This window comes from Castor canadensis, chromosome 8 (genome assembly GCF_047511655.1).
Source record: "Castor canadensis chromosome 8, mCasCan1.hap1v2, whole genome shotgun sequence".
Taxonomy (NCBI): Eukaryota; Metazoa; Chordata; class Mammalia; order Rodentia; family Castoridae; genus Castor; species Castor canadensis.
Genome location: NC_133393.1, coordinates 37,247,586 through 37,269,406, shown reverse-complemented (window position 1 = coordinate 37,269,406; position 21,821 = coordinate 37,247,586). Strand labels below are relative to the sequence as shown.

The 21,821-nt window shown below is 37.8% G+C and overlaps 1 protein-coding gene across 5 annotated transcripts in view; it reads left to right on the top strand.

The window, feature by feature from the left end:
• The window catches only part of Rnf144b (ring finger protein 144B), a 166,976-nt gene that overhangs the window by 136,672 nt on the left and 8,483 nt on the right, over window positions 1-21,821 (top strand). For all 5 annotated transcript variants that reach the window (XM_074082815.1, XM_074082811.1, XM_074082812.1 and 2 more), the window contains 2 exons: window positions 2,081-2,141; window positions 20,072-20,276. In XM_074082815.1, the coding sequence (XP_073938916.1) occupies window positions 2,081-2,141; window positions 20,072-20,276 (266 nt within the window). The remainder of the gene's footprint in view (window positions 1-2,080; window positions 2,142-20,071; window positions 20,277-21,821) is intronic.

Below are 21,821 nucleotides of genomic sequence, written 5' to 3'. Positions count from 1 at the left end.
TTCAATTTTCTAATTATAAAAATGGAGGCTTGAGCAATAGTGACTTAGTTCCAAATAGCAATGACACTTAGAATTTAATACTTTGCAGCATTTTTGTTACTTATTTAACAAGGTCCATTTTTCTCTTATCTAAGACCAAAAACATTATAGGAAACATTTCAGAAAATTAGTCTTAATGTGAAAAATCCAACAGTTGACAATATTAAGGAGTAGGTCCTCCTGAATCTCATATGTGTATACTGTCTTCTGAGTCATTTTGGTTCCTTGAGCATATCTTTTCTATCTCCTTTTGGGTGGTCCAGGTATCCAGCCCAGTGCTTTGTCCGTGGTGAACTGTAATGAGCATATGAAGAAGATTCCAATCTATAGGTCAGGGATGAAGAAAATGGGTGTGTTCTGGGAGTTACCTTTATTCCAAAAGTAATCAACTTTTTGGGATCACAGCTTTCAATGGGAAAATTGGTTTCCTCTATTAAGGTCTACTTCATTATAATCCTTTGGCTTATGAAACAATAAGTGAGAGATTCAAACTACAGTAAGAGACAAAAAGTAAAGATCTGTGACTTCCCTAGTAATGTATACTCTGATGAAATTTATCTTTTTAATTTAAAATTAAACATGCATCCCTATTGTAAGTGGCTTTTTACTGCATTAATTTCTATCATTTTTCTCATTAGCATTTCATCTGTGTCTAAAACATTTTATCTACTAATTACCCCATTTCCCATAAACTATATGTGACTTAACGGGTACAGAAATTGCTCTTCATTGAAAAATTAGAATATTTAGGGGTTGACTTTGACAGATTTAAAAAAAAATTTGCATCATTCCACAAACTATTTTAGATGGGGTAAGTGTGGTACAGGACTGTCCCATAGAATCAGCAATCTCAAATAGCTTTTGAGGGGAAGGGATTAAAAATAGGTTCATGTGCTATATGATCCAGTGATACTGCTCCTGGGCATCTACCCAAAGGAACATAAGACAGGATACAATAGAGACACCTGTACACCGATGTTCATCGCAGCACTATTTACAATAGCCAAGCTCTGGAAACAACCCAGGTGCCTACAACTGATGAATGGATCAAGAAAATGTGGTATATATACACAGGGGAGTTTTATTATATTTGTTAAATGCAATTTTAGCATCATCTTCTTACTCCAGTTTTCTATAAGTAGATTTTGCTTCATTAGTTATAAGAATTTCCATCTAGATGTACTCTACCCCAAAAAACAAGACTAAGACTGTTTTCTGTATCAATTTGCTGAATTTCTGGAAGTCTAATATCACATCATTTTATTTTCTCAGCTATAGCAACATGGATAGTAATCTTATGTCTTGACGTCCATGGAATTAGCATTTTTAGAATGCCAGCTTAAGAGCAGTTGGCTTTTCTTGTATCTACCTTTGATATATAATGTAAAAAATGATTAGTCTCAAATGTCACCGGGTTAGGTATGAATGACTGTTGTTTACTTGTAAATGTTGGTTCATTTTGCCATTAGAAATGGAAATAGAGGGCAAGACATAAGAAATGTCTAAGGTACTTCTTTTCAATCAGGGTCTGAGGTGTCAATGTGTGATAAGTAGGGCTCTATGAAGTGATTTTTGCAGAAGAAAATTTTTTATCTTTTAGGAAATACTATTTGCTAGGTGACAAATAAGCCTGTCAATTCCTGAGTCTCTGTCTACTTGGTTTATTTTTTAAGGATCCGAGGCTAGAACTGTAGTTTTCTTAAAAATTTCTTAAATGATTGTAAAGAGGAAAGGAACATCTTTTATTTACAAACACAAATAATGTGGGAGGTCCAAATAATGAAATTTGGTTGCCTGGTCATAGTAGCTGCTGGTCAAAGAATAGAAGGCAATCAACAAATCAATGTCTTGAACAGTGTTTCCTCACTGTGGTAGAGGGATGGGGATAGTTTGAGAATGGTTGTATGGACATTGTGGAGAAAAAGAATTTGGCAAACAACTGGAAGAGAGAGGGTAAGAAAAGCCAGTAATTTCTGTAAAGGACTCGAAACTCATGGTCCTATGATGACTGAAATCTCACCTCTAATGTCTCTCATTTCAGATTGCCTGTTTGGTACCTGTGGATCAGTTTCAGCTTTATCAGCGGTTAAAATTTGAGCGAGGTATGCATTCTTCTTTTTATTCTGGTGGTAAATGTGGTTTTGTATGTGTCATCTTTACACCAACCCACATGGAGGATTAAGGCAGCTGTGGGCTTTCAACAGAGCCACAAGGGGACTCCAAAAGGGGAAAACTGTAATTGCAACATAAAATTTCAACTCTTTCAGCCACAGCCAAGAAAAAATCCAAAAAACAAACAAACAAAAAAATGCAGACGAACAGGAAGTAGAATTTTCCTTATGTTGGTTGTTTTGTATTTTTAGTTTGGCTGATGTGAGAAAAATGTTGCAAACATTAAGTGGTTTCACAATAACAGTAATGCAAAAGAAAGTGACTCTCAAAATGGACTTTTTAAACAATTTTTCCACCCTTGAAAATCACTCCAAGACAGTAACCAGATCAAACACTTTTCTTGATCCTTATAATATATTCAGTATATTCATTGTTTGTTCTTTCCACATGATTTTTGTAATCAGGGTGATAGTGAGAGAATTTCCATGTATTGGAGTGATTTTCTTTCTGACATCAGGCTTGGAGCAATTTATTGTAGCCTTTCTACTTTTACTGCCCCATTTATCCGTAGGAATTATATTTTTATTACTTTTGGCTTCTAATAGATCTGCCTACAGTGCCTATTTCTTCTTACCATATTGTGAAATAGTCTTGAGATAAATTGTCTGTTTTCAGTATCAGAAGTTGGAGAAGAGTTGTTTCCCTCAGCACTCATAGGACTGGTATAGTATCATTGAGTATAAAAAAGTCTCTAGGTGGGATGCAGTGATTCATACTTGTAAGTCTAGCTACTTGGGAGGGTGGAGATGGGGAAGATCTCAGTTTGAGGCCAGTGGGCAAAATGTTTGAGAGACTTCATCTCAACCAATGAATGTGTGTGGTGGGGTACACCTGTCATCCCAGCTACAAGAAAGTGTAAATAGAAGCGTCACAGTGCAGGCTGGTCTAATAGGCTAAGTACACTGAGCTATTGTTTTCAGAAAGCCAATAGCAGATCATCTCTCCTGGTTGGGTCACTTAATTAAACTTATAAGGCTGACAAATGATGCTGAATTTATAAAAAAAATCTTGAACTAGATTGAATTTCAAATGGCAGGTACATTTTTACTCTAAAGGGGGATTCAGATCAGAAGCAAGGAAATAGTTTAGAATGTCATTGAACATGGAATCATGAATTGTAGGGTTAACGGATGAAGACATAGTCAGGAGCATAGTTAGGAGCATCTGTCCTGCGTGGCAACTCAGGTTAACTTAAGAACTTAATGACAGGGGTGTTTTATATTAACTCTCTCTCACCTACCACATGATCACATTGAGCATTACCACTCCCAGATACGGTTATATATTGAATGTGATACCGAAGATGGTAAGAACCTGAAACATCTGCCCACCCACTTTCCCAATATCCTCCATTATTACAGTCATTTATAATTGGAACATGGACATTCTAAGTATTTGCTCAGTGGATGACTGTGTTGTAGCATATATCAATATTCATTCCTTTTTGTTAATAATATTCCATTGTATGTTTATACTACATTTTGTTTATCTACTCACTTGTTGATGGACACTTCAGTTATTTATGACTCTTGGGTTTTGTGAATCATACTGTTATACTCACTGATATACAACTATGTGTCAAGTTCCTGCCTTCAATTCTTTGGGGGTATTACCAGGAGTGAAATTGCAGGGTATATGGTTAATTTTATGTTTAGTTCTTAAGGAACTGCCAAACTATAAAACCCTATAATTTAAGTATAAGTTTAATTAGACATTGGATTATTATAAAGTATTGAAATATGTTAAGTCTGGTGACCATTTGGTTCAACCCTTTATTTTATAAGAAAGGAAATTGAGACTCAGAGACATTTTGATCTTAGGTGATTTGGGAAGGTGATTTGTAATCATGTAATTCATTATCATTTGTTATAAATAATTATTATTTGAAAGTAGAAATCCTAAATAAGAGTAAGCTTTAGTTACAAAAGTGCTGCACAATAGAACTTTCTTGATTGGGACAATCTCTATCCAAACTGTTGATCTCATTTCAACAAAATAAGTTACTGTCAACCTCAAACTCAAGACCTTTGCCAAGCTGGGTAACTAAGGCCTATGTCATGAAAATATTTTACATGTAACTGCTCATAAGAGGATTTTAAAATGTTTTAAATATTCAGTGATATTGTTAAAGGGTTAAGTGACTAACTGGTTGAAAATAAATCTCATTGGCTGAGTTGATAGGCAGAATTGTGAAGATTATTATTGCTCTTAAAAGATGTAGAATCAGATTAAAAGGAGTCCTATTTCTTAGTTATCAAAATTGTTCTTAGTTTTGTACAATTATTATTGTGCACCAAGTTCTTTTCTCAGTTGTTGATTTGTGGTCCACGTCCACGTGTAAGTTATCCTCTGCTTTGTATTTCATATTTAATCAGCTTGTCTCTTATGTCTTTATCTTTCTCTAAGACTTTGTGGTGCAAAGTATTTTGAATAGGGGCAGGCAAAAATCACTCTGCTTACACAAAACAGAGGTACACTATTTGGCATTGGTTGGTTATTTTATTCATTTTTTGTCCACCTGCAGCTTTTCCATTAGCTGCTACTATGTTTGTGGCTTTCCCTTCCTGTGTCAGTCTTCCAGTATTAATAAAGAAAAGGAAGTGCTAAGGTTGGCATGTGCTTGCCATCACTGGTTTACTCTCTATGGGTTCTCAAGCACGTCTGATAATTAATGCTATAATTTTGCTTGTCTCTTGTCTACAGAATGTACTCTTTTCAAAAACAGATTTTTACAAATTGGGTTAAGAATATCCATCTCTAGTTCATAAGCAGTGTCCCTATTTTTGGGACCCGGTTTTGCTTTATATAACTGTAGGTTCTTCAATTCCTTTGCAACAAGTTAATCTCTGCTCTTGGATATGTATATTATTATGTAGTGATTAGTAGGTCTTACAAATGAGATAAGCTTCAATTGTTCTCTTCATAAAAAAGCTAAGTAAAGTAGGAGTTCATCTTACTGTTATTTATTAATCCCACTGTCCTCACTGGTGCATTTGCATCCTGAATATCTATCCTGTGCCAGGCATGTTTGCAAGGTGCTTCCTCAAGCTATGTGTCCATCTTTTCTGAAAGTTATTTTGTTCTTTTTATTCTTCGCATACCTTCATTTTGAATCTTCATTTTTATAGTATTGCTCTCGAGTTTCATCCCATTCTTTATTTGTCCTTCGTGAGATGCTCCTGCTCCATCTTTTGCATCTGATCATTATTTGGGTTTTTTTTCCCCCTCTTTTTAAAGTGGCGTAATAGTTAATGATTTTATTGTTTGCTAGTTTTATTTTTTCACTCCTCCCATGTCTATTAGTAATCTAACTTTTCACAGTTTCTGAGCACCAGCCCATTGCTACCATGTGTATGTGTGTGTGTGATCCAGCATTTCTGGTGTTTTGTGGTAAGTGTATGACTAGGTCCAGAGTTTTCTTCAAGAGCTGTTCTGTGCTTTCAGATGATAATAGTTTCTCATTGGCTTTGTGCTTTCTGTACTTTACCAGTCAGAATTGTTGGTCAGTATTAAACCTAGAACAGCACCTCTCAATGCTTCAAACTTCCCCTGAAAGACTAAAGTGACTGTAAGGCAAGACTTACCAGCAGGGAGGGTCAGATTCTTAAAGAGGACCTGAATAACAGGCACAATGGTAAGTGTTTGTTTCTCTCCATGTGGACTTATATTTCTTCTTCTGTAACAGGGGAAATCAATGGAATGATTATCTTAGGGCTATTGAATAGAATCAATGAGTTGATGTCATGTGAATTCAATAAGTGATTACTGCCATGAGGTTTATTATTAATCATTGCTGCTATCAAATGTTTTCAAGTTTTCTAAACTGACCTAAGAAAGCATCTTCCAGAATCCAGCTCACACCTTGGACTGAGAAGCACAATAATACCACTTCCCTTTTCTTTTCATCCTCATCCAAATCTTTTTCTGAATGTTTCCATCCTTAGGGTGAAACTTGACCCCCTGTGCTAATTCCATAAATCACTTATCATATTAGTCTCCTTTAATATAGGTCACCCTTACTCTAAGCATGAATCCCACCTTCTCTAACTATCTCCAAGGAGATCATGACTTGCTGGGGGAGGGCACCCAGTGTGTCCACTTTTAAGAGAAAAGGTAACCATGGTGATATAAATTAAAATGATTTAATAATATGATTTTTTTGGATAAGCACTAGTATTCTAGGAGGAAAAAAGGTGTGATCCCATTACATACTCACTCATTTAAACCTGAGTTATGCAAACTCCTAACTTCTGTGGGTCTTAGTATGACAATGTTAGACTAGGTGACCTCAAATGTTGTTTCCAAAGTTTTAAAATCTGGGGTTCTCATCAAGTATCTTGAGAACAATCCCTTTGATAATGGCCACCTCTGTTTGGAAATGTTTACTGTAGCAGATGTTAATTCTGATCAATTTAGTTTAATTGCATTTTTTAACTGTCTACAGAAGACCTTTGTTCTTTGAGATATTGGAAAGCAAATTAACTTTGGCATAATTAAAAATGCAGTGGGTCATAAAAGTTAAAGTAGTTTGATTTATTTTAGCTGATAATTAAATTAACTTTGGGGCATGGTGCTTTCCACAATAATAAAAATTCATGCGATATCTTTTCTTAGCATCAGCTTGCAATGATAGAGGACAATAGCAAAACCACTCTTGTCAGTTGACAGAATATGCAACAAAATAGTGAATTGTATATATCTAATGCTGCTGGTGCCAGGTGGGACAGCCAAGGTCTTGGATTCGGTTTTTGAAAATTGGAAACAGTCATGTGGGTCAGACGGGGTCCTTGGGTCTCATGGCAGTTATAATTTCCCAGACTGTTTCTTTTTCCCAATAATTGGCAGAATGCTGAATGAAGTAGAAAACAGTTTTAAATAACATTTCCTGCCTTGCATAATTTACATGAGCAAGTACAGTCTTATGATCAAATAGCCACGGGGCTTTACTTCAGTAATCAATTCTCCTTTCCTTATGGAGGAATTGCAGTTCAGCTCTGTGGTTTTGTCTATCTTTGATATAACTGTGCCATAGTTAATTACTTCTATGTCATGTTCCCGGTGACTGTTTTAGGGGGCTGCTTTCTAGATTTCTGAATTTTTGTTTTCAGATTTCTGAACTTCTTCCCATTTCAAAGCTACCTGAAGGGTGGAGTCACTCAAGTGGTAGAGTGCCTGCCTAGCAACTGTGAGGCCCTGAGTTCAAACTCCAAATACCATCTCTCTCCCCCAACCCCAAAAAAGCACTATATGGTGCTTTCATTACTGCTGATGCAGAAGACAGTTGAGTATGTCTTCTTTCAACTCTGGCATAGAATCTTCAACTATTTGGATAGTTTGTATATTATATTTATATAACAACTGTGTTTTTCAGGCCAAAAGCCAGGAAGTAGGATTGAATTCATAACAGTAGAAATTAAAAGGTGTTTTGAAAACTATCTCAACCCTGTGGGGCCTCCACTTCATACCACTGGTAAGGGGAAAGTAAGGGACAGCTCTTCCTATGATAGTGATTTGATTACCACCTGGCATCCATCAACTTGCTCCTGTTTGAGTTCTGAGTAGTCCAGTCAGATCCCAGGGATGCCAAAACCTGATGGCCCTGTTGCATTTTTTCCCCCTTTTCTGCCAATCTGGCCTCTAGGCCCTACTTGTGACATACTCTGTTACGTGAGATACAGAGTATCTGTGGGTTCTGTGTCCATGGATCAACCAACTGTGAATTGAAAATAGTGAGAAAAAAAATTGCATTGTATTGAACATGTACAGGCTTTTTTTCTCATCCTTATCCATTATACAGTATAGTGTAACAACTATTTACCTAGTATTAGGTATTATAAGTAATTCAGAGGTGACTTAAAGAATAGGGGAGAGTGTAGTAGGTTATATACAATGACTATGCTATTTTATTTAAGGGACCTGAGCATCTGTGAATTTTGTTTTTAGTGGGGAGCCTCAGAGCCAGTCACCCACCAATACAGAGGGATGACTGTATATAAAGCAAAAGTGAAGTGGGGATGGAGTTGTGCCCCTGTAATCCCAGCAGGAGCATCTTGAGTTCAACCATGGATTCAACCAACTGTGAATTGAAAATAGTGAGAAAGAATTGCATTGTATTGAACATGTACAGGCTTTTAAAAAATGGGCCTATATATGGAGATGCTCTTTTAAAACACCAGGGTGGGATGTGTGTGTATGTATGGGGAACCAAAAGTGTTCCCTTAATGGCATATTGGAATACAAAAACAGAAACAAAAGCAAAATCTTTTAAATTCTATTGGCTATTGCTTATAGCTGCTATTAAGGAGCTGGGCTGATGGGCATTCTGAAGGATGAATGTCTTGCTGTACTCAGATACTGTTTTAGTGGAATCTGGCCAGGCTGGTAGATTCAGGTCCCCATTCCTTTCATGGAAGCACTTCTCCAAGAGTGACCTGTACATATCTCTCCAGAAAAATTTGAATGTAGGGCTGAACATTACAGAACCTGTGTACGTGTGTGTGGCACTGGGAGTGGATCCCAAGGACTTGTGCATGGTGTACAAGCGCTGTACATTGAGCTACACCCCCAGATCCCATTATTTTTTATTACCACAGGGAATTGTTCTACTGGCATTGTTTCTTATACTTTTATTATAGTGCTTTATTACTTATTCAACAAGTAAAACATTCTGGGCATCTGGGTGGGTGTCAGTGGTTATTACCTAGGTGAATTTGTCTCCTGCAGGACATTTGGTGGTGTCTAAAGATATTTTTGATTGTCATGACTGGAGGGAAGGGGATGCTGCCAAATATCTAATGTACAGGATAGTCTTCACCACAAACACTTATCTTGTTCCAACTGTCAGCAATGGAACTGTCGAGCAATGCAACTGTCGAGAAACCCTGGCCCTAAATGATTCTGATGTGTGTGGAGGGTGTTAGGTAATAATAATAATAAAAAAAGGAATGTTAGGTAGTGATATGTGCCATTTATATAAATAAGGGTGAGGGTAAAGAAATAGATGGGGGGGGCAACTTTGGGTATGATTTTCCTGGAAGACCTATCTAGGGAATTTTATCTGAGTAGAAACTTGATTTAAGTGAGCAAGTCATGTAAGTGCCCATGAGAAGAGCATTTTGGGTAGAGTGAAGGGTAATTAGAAAGGCCTCAAGGCAGGAGCAAGCTTGGCACCTCTTTAGGAAAGTAGCAAGGAGCCCCACTAAGTGAGCAGAGGGGAGAATCATAGGAGATAATTTGGGAATAGTGGTCATGTAGATTGTGAAGAGGCCTAAGAGTGATTAGAAGTTACTGCAAGGCTTTGATCTGGGGAGTGTTATGATATAATTTCCATTTTAGAAGAGGACTCTGGCTTGTCTAAGAAGAACAGATGTCATAGAAAAAAGTGGCAGTGGAGAGTTCTGCTAGGAAGCTATTGTGTTGGTCTAATCCATGGTGGCATTGGATTGTGGTTTAAAAGTGGCAGTAAAGTCACCAGCTTTGGAGTTTGTATTGAAGGTAGAACTGTCAGGCTTTCCCTAGTAGAGGGTCAGTTGGATAAGGATGGCCAGAAATATTAATCCATGCCAGGCTCTGTTGGCTTATGCCTGTAATCCTAGCTTCTTAGGAAGCTGAGATAGAGAGGATCACAGTTAGAGGACAACCCAAGTGAAAAGTTTGCAAGACCCAAATCTGAACCAGTAACTGGGCATGTTGACTCATGCCTGTCATCTCAAGATATGAAGGAGGCTGAGATTGGGAGGATCTCAGTCCCAGGCCAGTCCAGGCAAAAAAGCTTGCGAAACCTACCTGAACAGAAAAAAACTGGGCATGGTGACATATACATCCCAGTGACTGATCAGAATTGTAAAATAATGACTGCAGTCCAGGCTGGTCTGGGCAAAAAGTGAAGACTCTACCTCCAAAAACAACAACAAAACCTACAAAAAACAAAAGCAGAAACAAAACAAAATAAAAAACATAGCAAAGAGGGCTGGAAGTGTGGCTCAAGTGGTAGACCACCTGCCTACAACCACAAAGCCTTGAGTTCAAACCCCAGTAGTGCTTAAAAAAAAAACACCCAAAACAAAAACCCAAAGCAACAACAATGACCAAAACCAACCAAGAAACAAAGCAAAAACTCCAGGAAATATTATTCTAGAGACAGGTGAAGAAGAGGAAGTGTCAACTGAGTCTGATACTCCTGAGAGATTAGGAGAGGTTGGAGAGGTTTCAAAATATTATGAGATGAGAATTGAGTGTGGTGGATTTTTTTTTAATATAAGGAGTTCATAATTCAACAGAGAGGTTGATACAGGAGAGGGAGAGGAGATAACTGCAGAAGAAAATCTTTAAGGAGATGCAGGTTGGAGCTCTATGAGATGCAGGGATTGGATTTGCTAGAGGCAGGCTGAGCTCCTGCATCAGAGGAATGTAGGCTTGGTGTGGGTGGGTTTGTAGATAGTGTGTGGAGGCTCTCTTCTTATTGGTACTTTCTCCTTGGTGGAATAAGAAGGAAGATCAATAGCTGGGAGTGAGAAGGAAAAGGTATTGGAGATTTGAAGCCAGAGGAGGAACTTTGTGAAATATGAAAGACTGGCAAATCTAGGAGTATTGAACATGCACTTTACAAAATACCCCCCAAGTTGCACACATTCATAAATCATTTATCAGAGCTCTAGCTTTGTGTACCTGACTGTGTTTTTCAGGAAGTCTGTAACCCAGATTAAGAAACACATTCAAGCAGTCAGTCCTCCATATCCCCAGGTTCTGCACCTGTGGATTCAACCCATCCTGGATTGAAAATACATTTTAAAAATTGCTTCTGTGCTGAGCTCGTGAAGACTTTTTTCAAGATTCCTTAGACAAAACAGTGTAACGATTGTGTCACATTTACATTGTGTTAGGTGTTATAAGTAATCTGAAGATGATTCCAAGTATATGGGAGGATGTGAATAGGTTATGCAAATATAGGTTATGCATTTTATGTAAGGAACTTGAGCAACCATGAATTTTGATATCAGTGGCAGGGGGAGTGTGCTCCCAGAACCAGTCCATGATACCGTGGGACTCCTGTACCTGGAAAGCAAGTAGACTGACAGGCAGACAGACAGACAGATGGGAAGATGTGCCATGCATGTGTACACATACACACACACACACACACACACACATACGTATGTGTTCTGACATAGAACCAATAAAACTTTCACAAAATTATACTTACATGAAATACACTCTTTTCTAATCTATTTCATTTTTAAATTGTTGCATGCAGCTCATTAAATTGATTTCTCAATCCCTTATTTAAAAAACACCTTGATAAAGAATATAAATTTGTGGTTCCACTTTCAAAGAATTTAAAGTCACACATCAAGGTTGAATATCAAAGAAAAATGGGGAAGAGTTTCACTGATTCTTGTGGTGAACCTCTATATGTCAGATAGTTTGTTTCATATGCTGGAAAATTTCTTCTCAATCTTGATCATCCTGTGTTATAGGACAATAAGAATCCTTTGGTTGAATGGTTGCTCTTGTAAGTGGTGGAATCACATTTTTTCCTGTGTGCCATGACAGCCCTGGCTGACTTCAGTGAACACTAAGAACTTTTTCTTTTTCCTGGTGTTGTAGATTCAATTCAGGGCTTTGTGCTTAGGCAAGTGCTCTACCACTTGAGCCATACCCCTAGTCCAACACTAAGTCATTCTTTTACCATGGGTTTGTTTTTATGCTTTTGTAAAACTAGACTGCTTTATCATACAGGTAATTCTCTACTTTTGTATTATTTAGATCTGTCAGGTCAAAATTACTGTGTAGATTGGTTACCGATTCATAGTTCTAATCTTTAAAGGTGATTGTTTTGTTTTGTTTTGTTTTTTGAGACAGGGTCTCATTATGTTGCCCAAGGGTGGGTCTGGAACTACCTATGTAGACCAGGCTGGTCTTGAATTCCCTATGTAGTAGCCCAGGCTGGCTTTGAACTCATGATCCTCCTGCTTCTGCATTCAGAGTGCTGGGATTACAGTATGTACCACCACACCTGTGATTTTTGAAAATATGTAGTTATAAATAACCCTCAAAAGCAAGACTAATGTTTGCTCAGTATATCATCTGATTTTCTTAAATGTCATAGCCTCAAAAGTTTATCTCTAGCAATTCTAGCCAAAATTAGTCATTACCCAGTTGAAAAAGCTGAAAGTGTGCATTTGAATGGAGGATCTCTGCGATGAGTCAAAAATAGAGAAGGAAGATAGGAAAAAACCAAATTATGCAACTATTCCTTGTGCCTTCAGCTCCAGAGTCACCAATATGCCTTTTCTTCTTGTTTAAAAATGTTCATCATCCCAGCTACTTAGGAGGCAGAGATTGGGAGGATCATGGTTTGAGGCCAACCTGAACAAAAAGTTAGCAAGAACTCATCTCAACAATATGTGTGGTTCATGCCTGTAATCCCACCTATGTGGGAGGTGTAGGTCAGAGGATTACAATCCAAGGCTGTCTCTGGACAAGAGTTGAGACCTTATCTGAACAATAACTAAAGCAAAAAGGCCTGGGGGAGTGGCTCGAGTGGTAGAGTGTCTGCTTAGTAAGCATGAGACCTTGAATTCAATCACCAGTACCATCACAAATAAATGCCCTTCATGAATGTCTATAAAAGACCTGTGCATGGCTGTTTGATTGCAAGAGATAAACCTCTTTAGGCCTGTATCTGTATCACAGTTAGATAGACTGAGTCAGTGCTGGGGGCATGGCTCAAGTGGCAGAGCATCTGCTTAGCAAGAGAGACTGTTAGTTTTCTTTAAATGTTCTACCCTTAACTGCTCCTGACTTCATCAGGCTCGTACTTTAATATTGAATATAGAGTGAACTTTCAGAAATGGACCACGTTTGTCTATTTCTATCAGAATATTTATTTACCCTACTTTAAAAGGCTTATCAAGAAGATAATGCCACAAATCTTTTAAGAAGTGTATTGCCAAGTATAACCAGAGCAGAATTTAAAAGTCTTGGGACAAGTTCAAGTGCCCAAATTAGAAAAAACAAAATCTGTGCCCAAAGCAAACCTTTCATAGACAAATGATGCCATATTGCTCTTGGGGGTGCTTTGTTCAATGAATGGACATTTCTCTAGACTTTAATCATGTCAGATTCTAACTAACAGTGTTTTGTTTTTAATTAAATTAATTTAAAAGGGGGCTTGATGGTAGGAGAGGGACTGAGAGTAGTAATTGGTTTTAATTCACAGGTGTCTGCCTGGTCTTTATTTTCTCCGCTGACCCTCTGTGTGTAGAAGAGGAAACATTTGATCTTCTGGGGTCATCAAGAATATGCAGTGTGTCCCATCTGATTGTTGGGGTGAAGGGTGCTTGAAAGCCTGGTAGGGCAATCCAGAGGCATCTACTTCTGTTGTATGGTGATTCTACATGGAAGAAACACCCTGTACTCCAGGCTAGGGGATCCCATCATTTCACTGGAGCTGAAGAGCCCAGATGGATGTACAGGTAGCAATTAATGAACAATCAATTACATATAACCAAATGCCCCCTACTCTAGAAGATGTGTACACGTGTGAGTTTTGTTTCAGGTATGTGCACCTCTGGTATATAGAGGATGTTCAGGAAGTGGAAAGGATTAGTCAATAAAAATGGCTGAAAGAACTGTTGCTGTTTCAGTTTTGGTTTCTCTTCCTTTTGTGCTGTGCAAGTTCTACTATCCCACTCTGTGCTCTGCTTTTCTGCGCTGGAGGTAGGTTTTATATATTGATATGTTTACTCTCAATTTGGCCTGTGTTCCATGATGTGCTGGAGGGAATAAACAGCTCAGATTTCTACTGTTTTCAATTTCTAAGGTGTAAAATACTCCCACCATGGTTGATTTCGATGTGATGTCAAGGTAGTGTAATGTCCCTGAACTTGGAGTCGGAACAGATGCCATTAGGGTTTGCCAGCTAACAAGAGCCTATTTTGGAATAGGACTGCTGGTGTCCTTACTGGGTGTGCCCTTTAATTATAGACTCACGATTCTAATGTTTGGAAAGAGATGATTCTCTCCCATTTGTACCATCCACGTGCTGACTGCCTGCAGAGTTGCTACCTTAGGGACTCATCTTTTCTTATTTTTTTAATCTCTGTTTATGTGGTGCTTAAGATCTTTCTAGTTTAATCTCTGTGCTTCATCTCAGCATGTGTTATCTGCTTTGTTCTGTGATTAGGAGGAACTCATTTTTTACCTTCTGAATTTAGAGTTTATGAAAAGGGGAAATTTCATCATGGATATTTGGATATCAAGAACATGGAAAACTTTCTGTAAATAATTATTAAATTTTCCTTATCTCTACCAAGAGCCACTTACAGATATTTGTTAATAATTTCATTTTTTGTTATCTTGTGGGATGCACTCTCATTTATTTGCATTGCTTGGTTTCCTGGGGGTTTTTGGACATTGTATTTGTTTTAAACATCTCTTTCCCTTTTTCATACTGTGATTTTCATACAGTGAGATTTCTGAGGGAAATCTCTGTTTTTCAATTTCAGATGCTTAGATGTCTAACAAGTACCTGAAATCAATGAAAAATAGATATGAATATATTTTCAGTCTTATAATCATAACAGGTCATACCTGAAGAAGACATTTGGAATGACCCAAATTAAAGTGAGAGCTGAGGTCTGAGTGCTATGGCAAAAGTCCTATAAGGAAGTAAAACATGGGAAAAGTCTTGGAGTGAGTCTTGGATATTAGCCATGGATGGGAGGAAAGGAAACAATATCAATGGTGAAGGAGAAAGGGGAATTGAGAGAAGAAGATAAGAAGGAGGGCGGGATGTCAGAAGAAGAAGGAGATAGGATGTCAGATGTAAGAGAGAATGAGAAACATTTGCTAAGTGTGCCTTGAGTGATGATGCTACTTGTAATTTTCAGAGAGCAGTGTGTTCAAAATACTTATAGTAAAAAGCTTTACTTCAGAAACTTAAGGAGAATATAGTAGATAGGAGTGAGAACCAGAAAATGTGGATAGCTCATCCAAAGTCTGAGACGGCAAAGGAAATAAAATAGATGTTAGGATCGAGAGCAGAATTCTAGAAGGAGTAGGTATTTCTTGTTTTAATGTTAGGAAAAATTTATTGTTGCCCTTGTAAGTGACACTTCATGAGGGAGGTTTAATGTTGACATGCTGTAAAGTTTCATGTTAGGCCAAGTTGGTGTCTTTCCAAATTTGAGAGTGCTAATTGAAATGGGTGGAGATCTGAGGTCTAATATAGATCAGGACATACTTCAGGACTGATATTGGATGATTTCAGTGTGTATGCATATCTGTTGATGGAAGTATGCACATCTGTTGATGGGAGTACTAGAAGAGAATTGGAAATAAAATCCAATGCAAGCCATTCAAGATGGTATTTTTAGTGTTATAAGTCAGTTGTTTGCACAGGAGTATGTCTATGCTGTTTTTTTTTAAACCGGAACTTACTGCTTTAAATCAATAGGCAGCATTCCATCACTGTGTCAGACAAAAATTGGAGCACAGAAATAAAATAAGAAACAGCTCTTGACTACAATCTAAAGAGAGGAAAGCCAGCGCCATGAAACGAAGAGAATAGCAGTTAAAGAGATGCTGATTCTCTGATGCCCAAATTAAGGCAGGCACATAGTAGAAGTAGGTTCTTGAAGAATAGATAGGCTTAGCTTGCTAAAGAAGCGAGGGAATTTTTCTGAAATGAGAATTGTCTGTATGGAAGGGGATGAGAAACAAAGGGGACATTTGAATAGATTTCCATGTTATAGAAGATAAGTGATTTTCCAGGGGACAACTTAATTCCAAAATTATTTTACCAGATCATTGTTTATATGACAGAATGATAAATAGCTTTTTAAAACCTTTTTTTTTTTTAAATTATGTAAGTGGTATTTGTACCTTAAAAAATTCAGGTTAATTTGCCAAAACAAACCTTTGCCTTCTTTACCAGCGGATAACTCAAGGATAACTGATACTATGTTTCTTTGATATTCTGCAAATGTTCAAAGTGTTTCTCTATATACATATTTTTATAAATATGGTTCATCTATACTCTTCTGCAATATGCTCTTTTTCACTTAACAATATATCTTAGCGGTCTTTCCATATTGTCATTTTGGTTTACCTTATTTTTAAAAATCTGCATAGTATTCAATTATATGAATTACATTATTTGTCTGCTTACTTATATAAAAACAATATAGATCTGGAACAGAGTGTTAACTTTTTAAAAATTATGTAAATCTTTATTGTAATATGCAAGGTTTTCTACAGGATAATGTGTGTGGATGTATGTTTTGTTTCTTTTTACATGTGCCTCACATATAGAATGCTGAAACCACTGATTTGGAAATAATTTAAAGTTCATCTCAGACATTGTAGTTTAATCCCTTTGATAAAATATCTGCCATGTAGAAGGTTCAGCCCTTGTGTGAACTGGGTACTTGGCCACTGTTACTAGAGTTAGCATTATCACTTATGATGCTTTCAGATACAAGGAACAGAATGTCTGACTAAAAGACTTGAGCTGTAAGGACATTTAATTGCTCCACACACAGCAAGTCCACAGGTAGGCTGTCATGGGTTTGATTAGTTTGGCAGCTTTCCTTCTCTGAATTACCTAACTGTCCCTCAGAGTTCTCAGATCGTTGTGATGATCCAAGTGTTATAACTTCACACAACTGTGTGCAAAGGCATTCAGACAGAATAGTGATATCAGGAGGGAGGTGATGTCCTAGGACTCCCTTGGTGGACCTCCCTTACCTCCCATTGGCCAGAATTATGTCATGTCCAAGCTGTGACTGCATGGAAGTCTGGGAAAGTACATTTCTGGAATGCTTAGACTGTATTTGTGCAAGGAAGATTGAGAGGGGCCAAGAGGAATGTTAAGTGTATACTTCACAGAATTGACTAGAATTTCCAGTTTTATTTTTGGATAGAGAATTAAAACCTATCTTCTGGTATCTCAATCTTTGGTCATAGCTAAGCTCTGTAGGCCATCCCTAAATAATAAGGTTGGGAGGTAGCTCAGTGGTAGAGTTTGCCTAGTTTGTATGAGACCCTGGGTCTCATCCTCACTGCCACCAAAAATAAATGAATGAATGAATAAATAAATAAAAACTTCTAGTGATGAAAATACACATGATGATATTTTGGCCGATAATGGAATACATATACAATGGCAGACCCATAAGATATCACCCAGTGAAGTCATAGCCACATAACCTTCTTAGTTTGTTCTCGCAACAATAAAATCACCTAGCAATGTACTTTGGACGGGATCACTGTCATTAAGTGATGCGTGACTCTATATGGAAAGTTATAATAGCTCCCTCTTTCCCTATCCTCTACCATCCTTTGCCTGGTCCTTTATGTGCTCCCATAATGGTGAAAATGCAGATCACTGTTTTCTGTGGCTCAGCTTCTTCTCTTGCTTTTGCATTGGACTGTGCACCACAGCTGCATTGCATACTGAGGTCCTTTACGGTAATTCATAAAAATCTATAGCTTCCTTATCTATTGTTTCAGATAACATGAAATAATAAGCTGATAGAAACAAGGCAGAACTTCTACTCTGTGGTTATAGTTGACTAGAGTTACTAGGACAAGTTGCATCCTTTTTTGTGACTACTAGGGATGCTATAAATTTTGACAGTAATATATGTCTTAACTTTCTTCCTTTATTTTTCCTTCCTTTTCACCAAACTTTTAAAGATCTCTGATGGATGGTAAATACATGTTTGAAATGGAAGTCTTATTTTTTTTTTTTTTGGCAATACTGAGGTTTGAACTCAGAGCCTCCCACTTGCTAGGCAAGCACTCTACCACTTGAGACACTCTACCACTCTTCCTTTGTGTGTGTGTGTGTGTGTGTGTGTGTGTGTGTGTGTGTGTGTTGGGTATTTTTGAAATAGGGTCCCACTTTTTGTCTGGGCTGGCCTTCAACAATGATTCTCCTAATCTCTGCTTCCTGAGTAGCTAGGATTATAGGTGTGAGCCACTGGTGCCTAGCCAATATGGGAGTCCTTAAGTTACATTAGCCTGCAGTTCTTTGGGTTGTAAGTGAAGTAGTTACTGTTTTACTGTAGACCAGTTTGGAAGAAAATGTTAAATGGGGTAGAAATAAAAGCCAAAGGCTTGGATCCTATGTCACTATCCCCTTGACTTTCCAAAGTTTTAGGAATCTTAGAGGGTCCATCTCTCTTGCAGCCTGGGAATCTCTGAATCACAGGATTCCACTTTCTGATGATATTTATGTCATGATTGTTCTCTGATACCAGCCTCAGAATTATTAGATAAGACAATATATATAAAGATGCTATTTTTAAATGAGAGCAATTATTTTATTTTCTAGCAAGTCATTAATGGAGATAGTGTATACTCCCTACATCAAATTTATAAAAATAACTATAAAAATTAAACTCCCACTTAATTCCTTCATTTTATGTTTATACCACCTCTTGGATTTGTTTGTCTCCTGTATATAAAGTTCTAGGCCTCACAAGCCCTTGGAGGTTTAAAATTAGAATCTTATAAATTAGAAATTTGCAGACTATATTGGTTCAGAGAATAAAGGGCTACTCTTCCTATGTAATATCATTTTTCACACAGTATGTTTTCTTAAAAGTACTGTTATATGAGAGAATCTTGGTCTGTTAATGTATAGAAAAAGGAATACTAAGAAAGATTTGTAAGCTCCTATTTTTTTTGGCAGTACTAGGGTTTGAACTCAGGCCTTCATACTAGTGAGCTAGGCACTCTACCATTTGAGCCATTCCCCCAAGCCCTTTTGTGCTTCTTTAGTAATTTTTTTGGTAGAGTCTAGTGTTTTTGACTGGAGTCAGCCTTGGACCAGGATCCTCCTACCTACACTTCCTGCATAGTTGAGATTATAGGTGTGATTCTCTGCCCAGATTTTTAAACTCTTTTTGTATTCCATATGGATCTAGCCTGTGCCTATGACTATCATTTTATGGTCTGTGAAAGTCTTTACCTCTAAAGCAGTGTGAGTCAACTCCCTGTATAGCTATCCTTATCTCAACCAGCAAAAACCCTTGGTCCTTCCTATTATTGCTTATACTCTCTCTTCAACAAAATTAGAGATAAGGGCAAAATAGTTTCTGCCTGGTAGTGAGGGGTAAAGGGGGAGAGGAAGGGGGTGGGGGGGAAGGATGGGGTGGGGGGAAGGGGGGAGAAATGACCCAAACATTGTATCCACATATAAATAAAAGAAAAAGAAAAAAAAAGTCCTTACCTCTTGTTTTTAGATCATATGGGTCCTTTACTAATTGTTCCTAGCTAGCTCTAGGGACAGCTAGGACAGAATACTCAACAGGTAATCTGACTTCTTGGCTAAGGTATGCCAGGTACTTTTTGGTCCCTAAACTGATTCTTCCTTGTTTTTCAATTTCTTGTTATACAACTTATTTCTCAAAGGATGAAAATCTTCTGTGAAAGTGCTTTTTTTTTTTAATTGACAGAGTCTTCATATCCATTTTTCTTCCAAGATGGTACCCAAATAAATATAGAAAAGATGAGATGAGATTGCCTATTTTTGAGTGCTCAAAGGTGAGCAATTTTCTATAGTTGCAATTTTTGGCTAAAGAGAGCATTTCTTATCTGTTTATGAAGGCAGTGGGGACATATGCTACCAGCGCCTGATTTGAGAACTGTAGCAGGCTGAGCAACTTTATGGATGGTAGGTTTGGATCTGTTATGAAGTCTAATTGTAGAAATGACCATTAATCACCCTGGGTTATATTGTTCTTCCATAAATGTCAACTTATAAGAGATGGAGAAATACAAAGGGGAGAAAGCTTCAAGTCTGAATCAGAGACAGATAGTCCCTCACATTTTTTTCTTTATGTTTTAGAAGTTCACCTGGACCCCCATCGAACGTGGTGTCCTGTTGCAGACTGTCAGACAGTGTGCCCTGTTGCAGCGAGTGACTCAGGACGGCCTGTGTTGGTGGAATGCCCTTCTTGCCACCTAAAATTCTGCTCATGTTGCAAGGATGTATGGCATGCAGAGGCCTCCTGTAGAGACAGCCAGTCTATTGTCCTGCCAACCGAGCACGGGTAAGGAAGGAAAGAGAAATTATTCCCTAGAGTCCTTTCAAACTCAGCATTTGTTGCTTTTGACAGGATTTATCTCATGGTGGTTTTAGACATTCATTATTTTCCTATAGAACTTCCTTGAGAAGTGTCTCAGAATTGGTAAGTTGGTAACAAAGAATAACCAAAACAAACAAAAGGCGTTTTAAAAAGGGATTTTAGTTATTTGCCTTAGGAGAATCCTTCAGTTATTGCTGAAATTAGTTTTGTGAGTTTTATTTTCTCTTTAGTTAGAGAGGCACCATGCTTCATGGGTTCTCAGTAGGAAGTCATGACTTGCCCACAGCTACGTGCTTAGACACCAGGTCTGCCTACTCTTGGCCATATTTCATTTCTTCCTGCTTGCAAAAGGACACGGAAATTATTTTCTTTCTTGATCAATTGCCAACTCATGAGGTATGCTGACCATAGCAGAGAGAACACAGCAATGCATCAGTGGCCCTAAACTCTTAGGAAATACAGAAAGAGAGGTTCTCTCTTAAGGCTTATACTCTGAGAAGATGGTGCCAAGGTTGGGATTTTGTTATGATGGAAAGCAATTAAATCCGTATGGAAGGTTGTTTTGGCACCAGCAGGGTGCAGAGTGAGAGACCTTTGTGTTTGATCCCTTGCTTTGCTTGAGGCTATGACTGTTCTGCATCAGCAAGAACAAAATACCAGTGTTCTAGTCCAGTTGGCTTAATCACCCTGCACCCTCAGCGTGTAGAACCAGTCTTCAGGAATAGTCATGCTGCCTGGCTGTGATGCTGTACTTGAATTTCAGACCAAACAAACAGAGAAGAAAAAGAGACCTAAGGCACATGGAAAGCATGTGCCTTCTCAGCCAGATTTAAACCTGTGTCTTCCATTCTTAGCTCCCCGGGTATCACAGGGCAGTGTAGAACTCTCAGAGGAGAGGATGGTTTGAGCTCTGACATTGTCACTTGGTATTTCTGTGTCCTCTACAAGTCTGTTTCCCCCTGGGGGAAATGGAGAATTAAAATAGGAACTCTCCTACCCACTATTAAAGTTATTACCAGTACCAAATCTGATCATATATCTGTCAGTGCTTTGGGAGTTGGACACCTTCGTATGCTGGGTGGTAGGTCTGATGAATAATAACTGAAGTGTAAGCAGGTACTATGGTTCCCTCCCATCCTAATTTGTGCCACTTCTTATTTTCTGTGCTGTGAGCCTATATTGAACTATTCATCTGTTTGGAGAAGATTTTTCCATTTGTTTTAAAATCTTGGGTTATTGAGACTAACACCTCCATTTCTTTAGTGGGCAGATTACTAGATGACTATCTGTACCCCATTTGGATTCTGAGCTGGTTTCTTTGTGGTGTAGCAGACTCCTTGTACTTCTTATTCAGACAATATGTGTTCAGGAAATGAAATATTAATTTGGTAAAGCAATGAATTAAATCAGCTGTGGAAACTATAATTATATAATTCACTGAAAGCCAAAATAAGTTAAATTAAAATTCTTTGTTTAGAGCTATCTGAACAACTAATAATCTTTGTCTCT